General features: G+C 38.1%; 1 protein-coding gene across 4 annotated transcripts in view; it reads left to right on the plus strand.

Annotated features, from left to right (window-relative positions):
• The window catches only part of LOC117180101 (surfeit locus protein 6 homolog), a 78,895-nt gene that overhangs the window by 56,609 nt on the left and 3,306 nt on the right, over positions 1-18,980 (plus strand). For all 4 annotated transcript variants that reach the window (XM_033372423.1, XM_033372424.1, XM_033372425.1 and 1 more), the window contains one exon: positions 13,250-13,749. In XM_033372423.1, coding sequence (XP_033228314.1) covers positions 13,250-13,749 — 500 coding nt within the window. The remainder of the gene's footprint in view (positions 1-13,249; positions 13,750-18,980) is intronic.

The following is an 18,980-nucleotide window of genomic DNA, read 5'->3' on the forward strand; positions in this document are numbered from 1 at the left end:
AATCACAAGTTTGTGGTTCGATTCCCAGTGGAGTGAAGAAGGAGTATGATCTTTTTTTCAAGAAATAATTTTAATTTGAAAATATTATTTTCCATCTAGTCTGATTAAGACGTTAAGCAGTTTCTGTTATTGAAGATTCTTAACTTGATCGATGTTGTGTAGATTTTCTCCCTTCATGGTTTGGAGGGTTGATTTACTGTCGGTAAGGTACCATCTCTGATGATAAGATTCATTTAAAAAAATAATTACTTGTACCATTAACACCGAGCTAAAAATTAGCGTTATTTTCTTGAATTAAGAGTTCTTATTTTGATCCCTCTAATAGCTTCATTAGAAAAGCACCTGACCGCAAAACAGAAGTTTCGTGGTTCGATTCCCAATGCAGTGAAGAAGGAGTAGGATCTTTTTTTCAAGAAATAATTTTGACTTTTTTTTATTTCGTTTCCTCCATGGCTGGTCCCTGTTTTCATGTAGTAGAAAACAGGGAACAAAGAGAGAAGAAGATGGAACCTCGGTCGGCTGAAGACGATCTGGGGGTACCTCAGCCTGCTTGATCCCTCGGCGAACGTTTTCTATTGTTCAGCGCTGAACTCGGTCTCGAAGCTGGACGGCTCTCAACCGGCGGCTTCTGAATTATGTTACAGGGGACATTTAAACTGTGTGTAGTGTATGAATTCTGTTTCGCCCTAATATGGAGGTCGAGTTGAAGGCGCGTTGCAGTGTTAAAATATTTAGGCAACTGCAATGCACTGTAACGTACGTTACTTGAAGACAAAAGTAACGTACGTTACTTATATAACTTTTAATACTATTTGTAATAAATTAAGTACGTATGGAGTATAATTGTTAACGATACATGCTGGTTTCTTTTTGTTATGATTTACAGAAGTTTTTAACCATTTGTGTACTTTTTTATCGTTTTTTTATAATTTGCCTTTTTTGTTACAAAAATTCTTTATTTAAATTGATTTACATAAAAAAAAATAACTTTCAAACAAAATAAAAATAATTTTTTAACAAAAACAAATTTTAAACCAAATTAAAAATTTTATGATAGCCATTGTTATGAACAATTTTTGTGGCCAAATATATAAAATTTAAGATTTTTAAAAATTATAATTTCCTTTAATCGCCAGAACGGCTACTAGAATTGTTTACAACAATGATTATTATCAATTTTTCAATTAGTGTTGTAATCAGTTATTAAAGCGTAAGAAATTGTCATGTACACAATTTCAGTTTCTCCATACTTTAAGTGAAAAATTTATTATTAACAAAATAGGAGAAACAAAACTTTGGAGCGACAAGCTCTTTGGAATTTAATGTACTTTCATTTTAAACCGAAAAATTTAAAATCGGACCAAAATTGAAAGCACTGGACAATTTTAAAAGAAAAAAGTGCATTTCTTCCCCCTGTGCGCGCCTTCAACTTGACCTCCATGGTAGGAGTTTATACACTATATTCCGTTTAAATGTCCCATGTAACATAATGCAGAAGCTACCGGTTGAGAACCGTTCAGCTTCGAGACCGAGTCCAGCGCTGAACTATAGAAAAGGGTCGCCGAGGGATCAAGCAGGCTGCGGTACCCTGAGATCGTCTGAAACCCCTCGGCCGAATTACCCAAATCCAAAAAAATAAATAAATAAATAAATAAAATACTAAAGAATTTGTATTAATTAGATCTTTTCGAGGACGAAAGGACCTAGGGGAAATTAACGAATCTAACGGAAATAAATGAATTGTTATTAATTAGATCCTTCCGAGGAGGAAAGGACCTAAGTGAAGTTTAATTATTAAATTGAAAATGAGTTTTGATTAATTATTAGGTCCTTCTGAGGAAGAAAGGACCTAAGCGAAGTTTAATTATTAAATTGAAAATAAATTTTGATTAACTATTAGGTCCCTCTGAGGAAGAAGGGACCTAAGCGAAGCTGTTTTATACAATAAAAACCAATGATCGTTAATTATTTATTAGATCCTTCCGAGGACGAACGGACCTGGGTGAAATTAATTTGAAGTTAATTCCACTTCAATGAAAAAAATAATACGCCTTAAATAAGCATTAGGTGCTTCCTAGAACGAAAGGACTCAGGGAAATTAATGAAGCTAACGTAAATAATAAATGAATTGTTATCAAATAGATGCTTCCGAGGATGAAAGGATTTAGGCGAAGTTAATTATCAGAATGGAAATGAGAAGAGAGAATCTTTTATTAATTAATTAATAAGGTAAAATTTGTTGCCGAGTTACTAAGGGCTGGACTTACTTGGAGGCGGGTTGCTCTTGAATCTTCCATCCTTCTTGATGCTTGGTTTATTGCCGGCGTGAAGAAAAAGAAAAAAGCAAGGGACGACTAATGACGGAATCTTTTCGTGGTAAATGGTTTATTAGCATGTCACTTCCAGCAAATTAATTAACTTATTGAAAACTTCACAGAATAAAAACTAAATAACTTATTGAAAACTTCACTGAATCAAACTTGTGGTTGATTTGCGCTCAACGCGAAGATGTGTCCTCTATAATGGCACAACACGAACTGCCACTACTGTTTACAATTTAGTGGGAGACGAAGGGTGATTAATATGCTGGACTATCGTGGGGTGATGATTTGGTGAGAACTTATTTAACCAGCTTCGTGACCCGATGGGTCTGTCGATCGGGCAGTTGAGAGTTAGAGAGGGGGAGGCCTTGCGTATTCGCGACCGAAACGAGATCCTTGCTATTCGAAGGCGGAGCCTGTAGTAATTTTTTTACTCAACGACTGGACTGTTCTTGGCAATGTGCCTCACTCCCCCGGCATGCTCGTAGCGCCACAGGTGGAAGGGCAAGGTACCAGTGTCATTTGTGCGAACTATTTGAAACGTTTAACACTGTCGGAACGACAAATTCGAAGAAAAGAGAGCCGATTCTTATTCCCATCGGAATACTGTTTCATAGAAATATCATCCCGATGGGAAAAAGAACCGGTATCAATTCCACGGGGTTCTCGGACGTCGTTTCGACAATGTTTGCCATTTAAAGGGACTTTTATTATAAACGTTAAAAAAAGAGCACATATTAAATTCAAACTTATAAGAGGGGAAATACATGTTTGAAGAAATATAACCGCGCGTTACAATCAAACGTAGACAAGACTTCCTATATTCCTGATATGGACAACGCACTCAATCTAAATCGATGAAGATATATAAAAAATAAAATCTGAAATTCTAATCAAGTAAAGTGACAGATTACTGTATACGAGGTGTGTTAAAAAATAAGGTGACTTTATGGTTTTCTCACAAAATATTCATTTATTCCTCAATATTTATGTTGTCCCCTTCAAAGTAATCCCCCTCAGATATAATACACTTGTGCCAACGCTTTTTCCAATCATCGAAGCACTTCTTATAATCATTTTGTGGTATAGCCTTGAGTTCTTTCAGCCAGGGGACTTTTAGTCCTAAACTAAATTAGATGGCATAAATTGACACTGGACATTAGTTTTTTTTTTTACAAATCTGCTTAAATCTCAATTAAAGGTGAATAACTCGTAGTCACATCAGTAGGGTTTCTCATGTCGACTGCTGGCTGGGTGGCTCCGAATGGGGCCACAGGGTCAAATCCATTGGCCAAGGAGTTTCCAGTTGTTCCCTTTGGGCTCTTACTGGTATTGTCGGTTTCCTTAGGGTTTAGAAACGTGGACGAGTCGAACTCGGGTACCCGAGGTATGTATAGCGGTAAAGGTTCAAAGTGTGAGCCGTTTATAGGTTGGTATGAACTGCTCGGTACAGTTGGATTTTGATTGTTGCGACGGTGACTATCTTCTGGAAAGGCGGTTGAGGTGACAGCAGGAGCCCGAAGCAACTGGGGCGGAGTGTGCTCAACGCGTGAGCGGTTTGATGGGGTGTGAAAGCTGTTAGAAACAGTTGGTCCTTGTCTGTTGCGACGGTGACTACCTTCTGGAGAGGCGGCTGAGGTGGCAGCAGGAGCCCGAAGCAACTTGGGCGGACTGTGACCACAGGGGCCCTAAGTGAGTTAGGCTGCATTGGCTCAGCCTGTGAGCGGTTTAATGGGCTGTTAAACCTGTTAGAAACAGTTGGCCCTTAACTGTCGCGAAGGTTACGAGCTTTCGTAGTCCTAGATTTGGACAAAAGGACTAGTGTCAAAGAAGTCAGGTCAGTTGGACAAACTGAAGGTTTGAAAGTTTGACGGGGTTAGTGAACTGTCGGGTTGCTTGGTTCTTTGCAGTTGGTTTGGACCTCACCATCAGGTCGGATCGGACGGGCCCTATTTGCAGATCTCTGCCGTGGAACGTAACTAGTCGTTCTTCCAGTTGCACTTGGTACACCTCTCCACCTAGATGCTTTACAATAGCGTAGGGGCCATTTCCGTGGGGCGCTAATTTGGCGTTGAATCCTTTTAGCTTATCAGACAAATAATGAGAGCGAGTCTAGACTAGATCGCCGACCCTAAATCGGGTCCGTTAGGTGATGCTACAGCATACTTCTTTTGGTAAAGCTCTTGTTTTTGGTTGATTTCGTGAATTCTCTTATCTCCTTCAGGATTCCTGTTTCCCGTTCGGGGTAGTACCCACTCCCCAGGTCGCATCAGCGAGGTGCCGAAGATAACCTGACTAGGATTAGCTTGTGGATCATACGTAGGTGTGTACCAAGCCTCGCAGTTCCATTTTTACAGGATTCTTTCCATTTATTATTTGTGAATTGAGGGTGATTATCAGTGATCAAGGCCTTGGGATAGCCGAATCGACAAAAAACTTCTGTTTCCAGGAGGGAAGTGATTATATGGGCCTTTGATGAACCTAGTAGAAAAGCCTCTACCCATCTGGAATGCAAGTCGGTGACTACCAGTAGAAATCGCTTACCTCGGGGTAAACGTGGGTAAGGACCCATTAGGTCGACTGCAATAGTACGCCACGGGGTATTAGGTTGTCGCAAATATTGCTCTAACTGATCGGAAACACGAAAGGTCTTGCAGCAAAAACATAACTTACATGTTTGTATATACTCTTTGATCTGTTTCCCCATTCCAGGCCATTAAAACTTTTCTTGGATGATTCGAAGGGTTTCTTCTGCTCCTTGGTATTCCATGCATTTGCAGTCGTTCCAGAAACAAGCGTAGATGCTTAAGGTGCTCCTCCTAGTTTTGAGGATAGATGATTATATCATCTGGGTAAGCAAGACAGAACGTATTGATGTAATCATGAAGCACTATCTGACTTATCAGATACTGGAAGGTGTGGGGGCGTTTTTAAGCCCAAAAGGCATCACAACGCAGATCGAGCGTTGAGAAAATGCGCGCGTTTCCCAATTGATTTAGTAAATCGTGGATCCTGGGCAACTTGTGCGTTACATCTTGAGTGATTGAATTCAATTTTCGATAATCTACACAGAATCTTAATTTTCAGTCTTTTTTTTTGACAAGCACCACGGGGGAGCAGTAAGGCGACGTACTACGCTCAATTACTTGGTTAGCCAGCATTTCCTGAACTTGTTCTAACATTTTACGCTTCTCAGAAGAAGCTGGGTAGGGCCTCAGCCGGAACGGTTTTCCATCCGTAAGATTAATTCTATGGAAGATGGATCATGTTTGTGTTAGTTTTGATCCAGGGACGAGAACACTGTGAAATCTTTGAGTGAGGTCAAATAATTGTTCGGTAAATTCTGCGGGAAATTTATGATTGTAGTCGAGCAGGTCGGCATTTGATTCATTGGGGTCCACGGGATGTTGTTGGACTAAATAGATGATGAACCGTTCATCTTTTCCGGCGTAGATTATTTACCAGGATTATCGATGATGGTAATCTGGTCCTCTACCCAAGGCAATCCCAGAATTAACGGCTTGCGAAGTTCCGAGCAAATGAGAAGATCCAAACTCATGACATGACCACTGATGGTGATGGGCAAATTTAATTTCCCCAGAATCTTGACCGTCATACTAGAAGCGGCATGGTCCACGTATTCAATATCAGATTGTAGAAGCTTCATCTGTTCTTTGGTTATATAGGACTGATGAATGAAATTCTCTGTGACTGCTGTGTCAATTATGCCCGTTTCTTCCGTCTTGATGGTTATGTCTATCTTGTTGAGGACGTAATGCTTGTTGTATACATTCAGCTTGTTTTTTTTAAAGACCTCGCAATCCCGGTTAAAGTGCCTTCCTGGGCAGTACCAGCAATTTGGTAGGTTGTTGGTGGACATAGGTACAGCAACTGGTTTCTTCTCCTTCCTGGGTGTTACTCGAAGGACTTCCTCCTCATCTCGCTCGGCCTCGATGGCCCTGAAGAGTAGGGAGGAAAAATCCGGGGGATGCGAAGCGCGAATGGCATGCCGTATGCCTGGTTTTAACATTTTCATCAATAAATATACCCATACCTCTTCAGTTTCCTCTGGTCGCAATCTCTAGAAAAGCAAAAATTGTTTTTGAAGAAAGCCCCCTACGGGCTCCTTTTCAGTTTGTCGCTGAGAATATAGCTGAGCTTGTAACTTCCTGGTTGTTGAAGGGGCATTGTATTGCCTCTCGAGCAGGTCTCGGAACTTCGTCCATTCAAAATTCAAGCCTCTGTATACATCTCACTATTTCTCTGCATCGCCATGCAGAGCCTGGCTTGCAATCTTCGTTTGCTGGTTGGCGGGGATATACGCATTTGCGAAATATTCCTCCATTTCCGACAGGAAAAGTTTTGGATCTTCTTGGTTCCAGCTATAGAATTCCAGAATTGGAAGTGTCGGTCGATTCATTCCTACCATAAAGTTCTACCAGTTTTTCCAGGCTTGTAGTGGCTCAGGCTGGCCCACGGGGTTCCCAGGTGGTCCATATGGTGGTTGTCCATAGCGCGGTTGGGCATAATGAGGTTGAGTATACTGGGGTAGAGCCGGCTGTGGCTGAGGACACTGCTGTGGAGCCTACTGACGTTGGACATACTGGGGCTGTACATATTGTGGCGGAGCATATTGTGGTTGATGAGCATACTGCGGTAGAGTATTTTGTGGTTGAGCCTGCTGGGGCTGAGTACACTGTGGTTGAGCTTACGGCTGTAGAGTAGCCTGTGATTGGGCCTGATAGGGTTGAGCGCACTGCGGTGGAGCATATTGTGGCTGATTCTGCCAGGGCTGTGTATACTGCGGTTGAGCATATTGTAGTTAAACCTGCTGGGGTTGAGTATAATGTGTGGGAGCGTACTCGGGCTGAGTAAGTTGTAGTTGAGTGTACTGCGGTTGAGTAGCATATGATTGGACCTGATGGGGCTGAGCACAATGCGGTGGATTTGCGTACTGCGGTTTAGTAGTCTGCGATTGGGCCTGATGGGGCTAAACATATAGGGGTGGAGCAGGCTGATTCTGATCATCCTGAGGTTGGTGGCTGTTGAGCTGAGCAGCCACTTGTTTCTGCTGGACGTTCGTGGTTGATATTTCAAACGATATTCCATTTCGAAAACCCAAAAGGCTTACAACGAGCGATCCCACTTGAAAATCAACCTGATTTGGAGGTTGATTCATCTACGGATTGGCCGATAGCTTGGTTTGAACATTCAGTGCTGAATCTGTAAGTTGATTCCCCACTGAAGGTCCCATTAAATTAGCAATTGTTCGTTGGAGTTGACAGAGATCCGAATTTGCAGGTGGATTTGTATTTGAGCAAGTGGACTGATCTGCGGCTGGATCTGTAGCTAGAAGTTGATCTGAATTCCTGGATTCATCGGTTGACGATCCAGTTTGGGGAGTGAACAAGTCCTCATCTCGTTTAGGAGTTCCAGGTTGATTCTCCATGTTTGCTGGGTTATTTATTACGGTATTTGATTTAGAAAGCGGAACGTCAGGCGCCACCGGGTGTTTAATCCCCACTCGCGGAAGTGGGTGGAGGTGAAATGATTGCGATGACGCGGTTCCTCAAGTTCCTCTGGGTCGGAGTCAGACTTGGATCCGTGGAGCTCTCCAGCACCAAACATTCTTTTGTGTATAAAAGAAAAAGGGGCCCCACGTTGGGTTCGATCCCTGAGCCGGTACCTCTAGAAATTTTTCAATGTACCTTTACCGAGGTTCTGATGGTTCGGAACCCACCTTAAGCTGTAGGTCCCCCCATCGTGTACTTGACTGCAACCCAGTCCGTCAATGATGGGGTAAAAACCAGGATTTGTTCAATATGTCTGGGCAGACTGCTCTCATCATATAACTTGATTGCATTATAAAAATGCGTCCGTGACTGATGATATATACCGGGACAGCCCCGTGCAAAAATGATCAAATAAAAAAAAATCCAACTCTAATCAAAAATGCCTTCGACATGTTGGACAGTATAAGCCTGTGACAACATTTCGACTCGGAAATGTTTTTTTTTTTAATAATAATAAGAAGAAGAATAAGAAGAAATTCAAGATCGAATATAAATCATTGATAGTGAAATAAAAAAAAAAGACGAAGATAACTGGCTTCGGGAGGGGAAATAAGTTGCGGGGGACTGGTTGGCAGGATTTTTGTCTTTTAGCAAGAATTAATGGGCACAAATGATGTGGATAGATTGTTTCTATATATATTCTTTCTTAGATAGGACAATATGCTTATACGTAATATATTAAACATAATATTTTATTCCGGGAAAAAGAAGAGTGATAAAAAAAATCACTGGTCAGTGCGGAGGGAACGAGGCTCTCTCTGTTTATATCTTTAAAAAGGTGGCGACGAGCTTTATTAATCGGAGCAGGTTAAACTGTCACCGATTTTAATCGCCTGGGGCTTTGGTATCGCTCCCGTGGGGTGGTGGTTCGCAAGGGATGGGCGGAGATAGGAATGGTTGATTTAGGGAGCCCCCGGTAGACTCGAGTTAATATACGCCTTTCGTGTGGTTAGCACTTTCCCGGCAAAGGGCATTTAATGGGAGGAGAATTATCCTCTTTCATAGGAGAATAGCCCTTTTATGAAAAGAACCCGAGGGGCGAGGCTCTTAGGGTTAAGAGGTTTTGTTCCCCATCATCCTGGAGGAGGATTGCTTCGTCGTGACTATTTTGTAGAGGGCTTCCAGAAGTGGCGGCGTCCAATATTATCAAGACCTTATCCAAGGGGATGACGTCCGAGAGGTCCACCTCGGGTGCTGGATGGCTTTGAATAATCGGGCTGCTAGAAGGAGCGGGAGTATTTATGGACTGGTTCCCGGTGTCTGAAGGCGCCTGAAACCGTTTCTCTTGTTTCCCCTTGGGGGGGGGGGGGGCAATGGTATATGAATTCCGGAATATTTCCTTTGTTTCGCTTCAGCGCGACGATGTCTATCGGTCCATCGTTTGCGTTGACTTTTTTTTTTCTTTTCCTTCTTGGATGGTCTCTGTTTTCCCATAGTAAAAAACAGGGCACAAAAAGAAAGAAGCAAATGGAACCTCTGTCGAATTAAATGAATAAAAAATAAAAATTTGTACTAATTAGATCTTTTCGAGGACGAAAGGATCTAGGGGAAATTAATGAAGCTAACGTAAATAAATGAATTGTTACTAAATTGATCCTTCCGAAGATGAAAGGATTTAGGCGAAGTTAATTATCAGAATGAAAATAAGAAGAGTGAAACTTTTATTAATTAATTAATAAGGTAAAATTTTTTGCTGAGTTACTAAGGGCTGGATTTACTTTTTTGCGGGTAGCTCTCGAACCTTCCATCCTTCTTGATGCTTGATTTATTGCCGGGGTGAAGTAAAAGAAAAAAGGAAGGGACGACTAATGATGGAATTTTTCGTGATAAATGGTTTATTAGCATGCCACTTCCAGCAAACTAATGGAATGAACCCCATCCCCGGGATGAATGTGCTGCAAAATGCAAATGGTGCAATCACTGCCCAATTTCTGTTGAGAGTATGGGAACCACAGCTCTGAAGAGTCATCATAAAGGCAGCAAGCATAAACAAGCAGCTAAAGCATATGAAAAAACTGTGCCTTTGATAAAGAAATGGTTTCTCATACCCGAAACTCTGCCTATGAAAGATTCAAAAGCTGCGACTTGTAAATTTGAAAATAATCCATTCGTGCATCATCGATCTTCAATCGGATTCGAAAAAGCTCAAACAGACTCAACGAAATTCTCAGCTTCTCAACTCCTCTCCAATGATCATAAAAAGATGCTTGATTTCTTTTAATGAAAAAATCCACGACTGTAGCTGACATAAGCTTGTATTTGCAGGCTGTAATTACGCATCGTTCCTTTTGCGATGTTGAAAGTAACTGCATTTTGATGAAAGCAATTTTCCCCGATAGTAAAATTGCGGAACATATAAAACTGAAGAAAAATAAGATTGCCTGCGGCGTAAAATTGGGTTTATGTCCTTATTTTCGATCTGAACTGAACGTGAAGATCAAAAACTGTCACTTTTGCGTGGTTGTTTTCGACGAATATCTGAAAAAATACTCCCAATCGCAGCAAATGGACATCACAGTGAGATATTAGGGTTTACAAGAGAACAAGGTCAAAACATGATACTTCACGTCTGTATGTTTGAGAAGTGCTACAGCCAATGATATTTTCAAAGACTTAAAAGAAGCTCGTGTTGATAACGACATGAAAAATATTCTGCAAATTTCCATGGATGGTCCAAATATTAACTTCAAAGTTTTGATATTACTTTCTGCTGAGTTGAGACCTGAAAAAGATGACCCGCAACTTTTGGACATTGGTTCATGTGGGATTCAAACTCTTCATGGCGTCTTGAAAACTGAAATGACAGAAACTAATTGTAATTTGATATATCTCTTCACAGCTTTGTACAATTTAGTCAAGGACGTTCCTGCTCGCCGAGGAGATTTCATTCGGATTACAAATTGCGTGCTGTTTCCATTGAAATTTTTCAGCATCAGATGGCTTGAAAATACACCTGTTTCGCACAGAATTTCGTTGATTTGGAAGCGATCAAGAAATACTTCCGATTTTTTTGAAAATGGACCAAAAAACTAACATCCAAAGTGCAAAAGTTTCGAAACTGTACGAGAATTGGTGGAAGACGATATCCTTCCTACGAAACTGGCATTCTCTAAAATATTTGCACGAGAATTCGAACCATTTCTTGATGAATTTCAAAGTGATACGCTATTGCTTCGCATTGCTTTTTATCAGATCATTCACACTGCAATGTCTCGCATCGTGAAGAAAGAAGTTGTGGACTCTGCACCTTTCCAAGATCGGTCTCCATTGAAGTATCTTTTGGCAAAAGCAATAACTTGCATTGATCCAGCCATAGTTGGAATTGGATGAGAAAAGCGTTTGAAAAGAGCGCTCGAAATCTTGGCCGAACAGAATCGTTTGATTCCCAGAATGGCTGCATCTTTTCTTACGAGTATTCCGGATTTATCCAGATTGGTAATGTGAAGAATGAAAGGACGAATTTTTCCCGAAAAAAACACGTCTTGATCATCTTTGGATAAAAATTCTCAGCTCGAAAGATGAATTCAAAAACTTGAAGATTTTCGTGAAACTGATTCTTATATTATCACATGACAACGCTGCAGTCGAAAAAGGCTTTTCTGTCAATGAAGAATGCCTTGTGGAAAATCAAAAAGAAGCGTCTTTGATTGCCAAACACCATGTTTATGACGCTGTTACGGAACGTGGTGGTATTCTGAAGACTGAGATTAATCAGTCCACGGTGCACGCATTTAAAAACTCCCACAACAGATACACTGAAGTACTCAAGAAACAACGACAAAGAAAAAAGAAGAAATTGATAAAGAAAAAAAGGCAAGCAGCCAGAGAAGTTCAAGAACTGGAAAATAAAAGAATGGCTTTGGATAACGAATGGAACGTGTTAACTGAAGAAATGGAGAAGAAAAACAAAAATTAAAGTGATACTCGAAACTGTTCAATAAAAATGCACCTTTCAAGTGTTAGTGTGACCTTTCTATCCATGAGTATGTGATAAACATTAAATAAATATTACATAACCATAAATAAACGATAAAAATAACCAAAGTTACACTGCTCATTTAAGCACATTATTATCTGTTTTAAAAAAGGATGTTAGAATTTTGAAAAAGATGTAAATGAAAGTTGTGGGAAATGTACGGGAATTGTTTTTTTGGATTAGCCAGTTGAGACTGTCATGGCGGGAGAAGGTTACCATTTTAAATAGTAATCTATATTCATTTAAATGTATGTATAAATAAAACTACATTTTTCTTTCAAAGGTATACTATTATTATATTTTCCCCTCTACTTCGACAGAGTGGTTTCTGAAATTTCGGAAATGACTATTACGCGGTGGTCACCATTTTGTGCGTACGAGTACGGTGTACTACAAAGAGACCGAACGATTATGTCACTTCGTGACTGCGACGAATCAAAGCAGAGTTTGTCTGCTTCAGTCTGCTTACATCTGCTCGAAAAATTGGAGAAGAAGTCCATTTGATTCTTTTATACACATTCTTCTTCTATGAAAAGGTAATAATATTGAACTAAAATTATGAACAACAATTAACACAACGAGAATTTTTGTTAGGCCATTACTGTCTGGAACACGGTCTTTGCGTGACCCCTAAATATTAACCAACTTGGCTTACATATTGTGATAATTTTTTTGGGCATTCGAACAAAACTGGGGACGGGAGGAGGTGATAGCAGAGAAATTCTGAAAAAAATATCAAGTATGAATAAGAACCAACCTAATGTTCACTACTGTACCGCTATTCCTACTTGTTCTTATATTGTTATATTAAAAAAAAATGAAAAAATTACAAAGCACTTCTCTTCAAAATTTAGTGCTAAGTACGACCTGTAAACGATTAGGAGCATTAAAATCCAGATATATTCTATTTTAACAGTTTTAAAAGCTTGATGTAATTCATTTATTTAGAAATAAGTCTGAGAGAAACACTTAAGATTAAATTAAGGCGTTGTTGAGGAATAACTTCAACACTGTGTGGTATTTTTGCAATGAAACTGACATTTCTCACATTTCTAAAATCATACATTCATAGTACATGGCTGTGTAAACATAAATCTCAGTAAATATTAAACCCCTCCATGAACAAATAAATTAATGGCAAAAAGAATGGTTTTTCCTTCATTAATTTCTCCTCAAAATTCATACCACTTCCACTCGTGTTAACAATGCTGAAATAACTAATAAAAATGTAGGATAATTGAAGTTTTTTCTTGTAACTAACTGTTTAAATTCTTATATCTTAATTCAAAATAAAAATTATAGTTAATCATTAGGTACAAAATTATGTTCCAAACTTACTTTTAAATTGATATTCAGCAACTTTTCTTATCTTTTTGCAGGCAAAATATTTTCGATACCTGGCGAAAATGCAAAAAGAGCACAAACTTTCGAGGAACTGCACGCAAAGCTGGATGAGCTAAAGCGCAAAGGAAGGCTAGATCATAGACAGCGGAAGGTAAAAAAAGGATTGAAAAATAAAATAAAGAAAAAGTCAAAAAAAGAGGAACGAAAAATAAATAAAAAAATAGTAGAAACAGAACAAATAGCCGCTGGTTCGACAAAAATTAAGGAGGAAAATGGCGAAACTTCTAAAGTTCCTAAACAAAAACCTATTTTCAATTCCGAAGGTCACATAGTGTTTAGCAAATTTGACTTTTCACAAATCGGTACGAAGAGAAAATTCAAAGATGAAAAGAACCCCAAAAAAATATTAGAGCAAATGGAACAGAAAAAACAGAAGGTTAATGAATTAGTTGAGAGCGGTGAAAAGAAGAAAGCAGAAAAAATTATTGAGAAAGAAGCATGGAAGACCGTGTTTGCGAAAGCTAGCGGAGAAAAGGTACAATATATATTTGAATCCTTCAAAGCTGTAAATGTCATATGTTCTTTCATAAGAAAAATGATTTCATTCCATTAAGTTGAATTTGTTCAAGAAAGGTAGTCACTATTTTATCAGTTAAAATGTCACATTCAATTTATTGAATAAAATTTCGAACGAGTTTAATCTGAAATACTTGAAAATTTTGTCTTGCTATATTAAGTTGTTTATATTTGTAGGCCTAAGCCTAACATAAGTATACAAAATCAACTTCAACTTGAGGCATGACCTAGGAAAGTGAAAGGAGCCATATGGAATTTATACCACAAATTCTTTTTTTTGTCTTAACTTTAATTTACTCAGATAAAACTTGGAATGTCCAAGTCTTAAATATAAAGTTTTAGTCAGTGATTACCACTCGAAAGACTGTGTGGTACAAATTTGAGATTTTTTCTGTAACTTTCTTATATCATGCCACAAGTTGAAATCGAGGTACAAAATTCGAGAAAATCTTGCATTTTTTAAAAATTCTTATCTGGCATATTCTCTTGAAACAACCAAAAATATCTTTATCAGGGCTCATTCTACGTGGGATTTAATAAGCTTTCTATTTTTTGAAGTTTCTGGTTCATTTTTGAATGAGTAATCACATTAAAAAGTTAGCAGTGGTTTTTAACAGTACTTGTACTGGCCTTACTGCCAGCTTTCGACAGTAGTGTATAGCTGCTTAAACATTCGACATAAATAGTATTGGGAACACCAGCGATCTCTGAAGTATAGTCCAGTCTAATGAGACTTTTTTCCGGAAAAATGTATAAAGTTTTGATATCTATCTTACGTGATTCCGTATGGCATCAGGATCAAATATCAAGAGTTTTCCTCTGGCCCGTGGGTGGAAACACGCTTAAATCTAACAAACAACCCCCCGAAAATTAGTGTTTAGCGATTATTTCGAAAGAAGCTCATCTAACGACTAAAATACCTCAGTACGAAAAAGTACATAGCATTTTTAACTAGAAAGGTTATATGAATTTTTGTTGTGCGGCTCACATTTCTCGCAAAAATTTCGAAATATGGAATTAATTTGTTTATTTAAACAATTAAACATATAAAGATTATTTCGAATGTATATGAATGACTCATTTTATGCAAAATAGATTAACGACTATGTATACTGTATTTTGGTAGTTCACGCGCGCGAAATTCGTCCAAAAGTTTAAACTCAGGCCGATCCAAAACGCCATTGCGTTTCTCCTAAACTTTCGTAAAAAATTTTTATTGGGTTTGCACATTCTTTCTAGCGCAAGCAAACCTATAATATACGTATACATCGCTATGGCTAGGTACTCACCAGTCTCTTGCCTCGTCCGTGTATGTGTGTGGTGTAGAAGTTCTCTTACTTTATATTTTTATGATTTATTTTGCTGATATTACTGATTTTATTATTTGTTATAGTTAAAAAAATTATTTATTGTAGAAATTATCAATGTAGCTAATACAAAAATTAATAATGTTTCAGACCTTTATGACAAAAATATTCAAAACATATATATGATCAGAAGTTTTAATGAAAAATAAATCACTTCTATCCAATATAAATATAATAATTATTAGAATATGTAAGACTACCACTTACTTTGCATAGTAATGAATCTTTGTACCTTTAAAATCTTAACATTTTCAAGTTTTACAGGAAATATTTTTTAAAAGTAATGGTAATTGTAATTAAAATGTTTGGGGGAATGATTTGGTAAAAAGTCAACAATAAGACTGATAAATGAGAAAATGGATTTAATATTATTTAATAGCATGTATTGATTTATTTAAATTGACCGAACATCATATATACATTTATACAATTCATTAATTTATTTTTTGCTTAATCTTGCAAGCTTCTTTCTCGATGCATTCAACCACTACTAATAATTTTATTATCATTAATTTCTTTTTAGGAGATTTTGGCTTTTTCTGATAAATCGACAAATATTTTGAACAATTTGGAAATTGATGAGAAAGAGCTCCTTTCCTTAACTTCGGCATTTTGAATTTAACCTGAAAGTTGTACGTTCTATAATCAAAACAATCTAAATTTATAGAAAAAGTAAATTAAATTTTTAAATTGAAGAACGCGCAAGTAAACAAACCGTCTACTATATTTAGCATTTTTATTCAAATTCAAAGGCGATTTTAAATTAAATAATTATTTATATTATTGGAAACCTCATGTCTAAAATGAACAGACAATAAACTATTAAACTCTACAATCTTACCGTACTCATTGCGTTTCCATCAGGTCCTCTAACCTTCTACCCTCAAATGATGTCAGACTAAAAAAAGTGATTTTCACACAATGTCATTCCTTAAAATGGCGCTACACGTGAGCTACATATGTGCGTCCCATTCTTACCGCACTTATAATAAGAACAAGGCAACTTGAAAAAAATTAAACGATGCACAAGGCTACATTTTTCAAAACACTTTTTGGGAATTTCTCGCAAACTAATCGTTTTTTATTATTATTCTAAACTCTGCAATGTTTATTAATAAAAAAGTTAGACCAACTGATCGCAGCGCCATCTGTTGAATTAGTTTCATCGCCATTTCCCATCCGGAAATGATGACGCGTTCTCAAATCAGAAATTCCCCTCATGAAATGAAACTGCATGGTCGTTGCATACTAATCTGATGTATATATTGCGAAAATTTCAGAAAATTCTTAAGAAAAGTAAAGTCTCGCTTGAACTATCTTAAATAATTAATAAATACGATTTTAAATATTTTTTAACAATAAAGTTAATTTATATGTATGTATTTAATCTCTCACTTTTACGGGTTTGAGGGCCTCCGCTCCCTGTACATATATTAACAATTCCATCTTTAGCCTAACTTAATTACTACTTATATTCTATTATGTTTTATTACGTAGTATAAACAATAGCAACATTAATTCTAAAAATGAGCAGTCTTCCAGGGCTTCTGTTTCCTCTTACCATAAAAATGCATTTTCCACGACATTGAAAACAATTTTGCTTTTTACTGTTCTTTTTCAGGATTACCCGTTTGGCACTGCCCTACTCCCTTGCATTCCCTTACTTCTTCCAATATCCATATTCACATCACTCCATGCCCATTACCATTGAAAATCCGTCTTACACACACATTCACACTCATCTGCCCATCTACCTCTCCATTACATATCTCTAATCCATGTGCCAATGACTCCATTTCGTATCCACATACTCTACATAAATTGTCCTCTCCATCCATCTCTCTTCTCCTTGTTATACTAATAGCTCTAACTCTATGTCCTGGCACTCCATAATCCCTTCTCGTATATTACAAGCCCTTCTCATTTTTCTCCTTTCTTCCTTGCGTTTTGAATTTCCCAAATTGCCTCTCGCCCCATTGTTCCCAATTTCGCCCAAACTTGCTTGTGTTATTCTGCTTCCTTCTCCCCTTTTTAGCTTCTTTTTAAACCTCCAAACTCTTAATTTTTTTAGTAACCATTTTTACCCTTCCTAATTCTTCCTTTACCATGTAACCTGGACAGCTCCAGCTAACCCCCATTACACATCTCAGAAATCACTTATGCATGCTCTCTACTATCCTATCTTCCTTCCATCCCCAGATCTCCACTTCATAATACAATACCGCCCAAAACAAAGCATAAAAAACCAGAACCTCATTCTCCAATTGTCCTTGAACTTTCTCTCTCCTATACCCCATGCTTGGCCCATCACTTTACTCGCATATGCAATTCTTTTCCTCACCTCCAGCTCCTTGCCCCCTTCTGCCTCAAATCAAAGACCTAGATAACAGAACCCCTCCAGAATTCCCACTTTTTGCCCGTTCATCTTCCAAACTTAATTTATTTTTGCTCTTTTTATCTCTGAAGCACCTCACATTTGTTTTATCTACGTTCACCGTCAAATCTTTTGCTCCCACATTCTCTTCCAAGATTCTCATCATTAGTTTCATCCTCTTCTCATCATCTGCTAACAGAACTATATCGTCTGAGTATGCTAAAGATTATAGTTTGCTATTACCCAAAAACTGTTCCTCCTTTCCTGTTTTCCTTTAGTTTCTCCTCTAAGTCTGCCAGCAGCATATTAAATAGAAACGGACTTTACCGGCACCCTTGTCATAGACCTCTTCCTGTCTAGAAAACCTGCCCTTTTTTCTTTCCTATCTGAACCCTAATCCTGGTTTCAGTAAAAATTTCTTTTATCCTCTCAACGAACTATTCCTCTACATCCCTCTCTTTCATTGCCTTTCATAATACGTTTCTGTTTACTGAGTCAAACGCTGCTTTGAAATCTACGAACAATTCGACTAGATTCCCTTATTTTCTTCCCGAATTTCTGTTAACTAAGTAGTTAAGTACGTAGATGTTGTCTATAGTTCCCATCCCTTTTCTAAATCCCGTCTGATAGTGTGGGATACTTTCTTTTTGTTCTATCTGACTTTTCGACGTTTTTTCTGAAGATTTCTGTATATATTTTATAGCTGATTGGCATGATAGTGATGCATTTTTATTCCTCTACCACCTTTCCTACCCCTTTTTGGAGAAGCGGTACCACCAGTCCTGTCATCCACTTTTCCGGTCACCCTCCCCCTTTTCAGACCTTGTTGCAGATCTTTCACATCCCTTCCCTAACCCCTTCTCCATACTTCATCGCTTCGTTCTCCATCTTATCTTCTCCTGATGCCTTATTTCTTTTTAACCTATTTATTGCTTCATCCACTTCTTCTCTCGTTATCTCGTTCCCTTCCTCCATTTCTCCTTAAACTATCCTTCTCTTTTCGCCTTTAATCTTATTTTGCTCTCCCCGTAATAGACCCTTGAAATAATCCGTCCATTCCTCCATTTCTATTTTTTCATTAACGCCCTTCCTATCCCCTCTATCCGTATTTATCGCATCCCACATCCTACATTTCCAATCGCTATTTGTACTTCTGCTTTATACTCCTTCTTTCCCCTTTGTCTTTTTCTTTGCAGCATCTTCTCATGTTCTTTTTTCCTCCTGTTATACTCTTCATTCCCCCTATTCTATGTTCTTTATTACCCAGCTCATCTTTTACCTTCTCAATTGCCCCCTTCAACCTTTCAATTTACGAGTCTACTCCCTCCTATTTTTCATACATAACTTTCTCTTTTTCCATCTTTTGTTTAAACTCTTTTAATTTATCTATCCCCCAGACTCCCATTTTCGTGTTCCTTTTACCCCCTATTTCCTTTTTTTTATTTCTTT

The sequence above is a fragment of the Belonocnema kinseyi genome, chromosome 9 (genome assembly GCF_010883055.1).
Source record: "Belonocnema kinseyi isolate 2016_QV_RU_SX_M_011 chromosome 9, B_treatae_v1, whole genome shotgun sequence".
NCBI classification, from domain to species: domain Eukaryota; kingdom Metazoa; phylum Arthropoda; class Insecta; order Hymenoptera; family Cynipidae; genus Belonocnema; species Belonocnema kinseyi.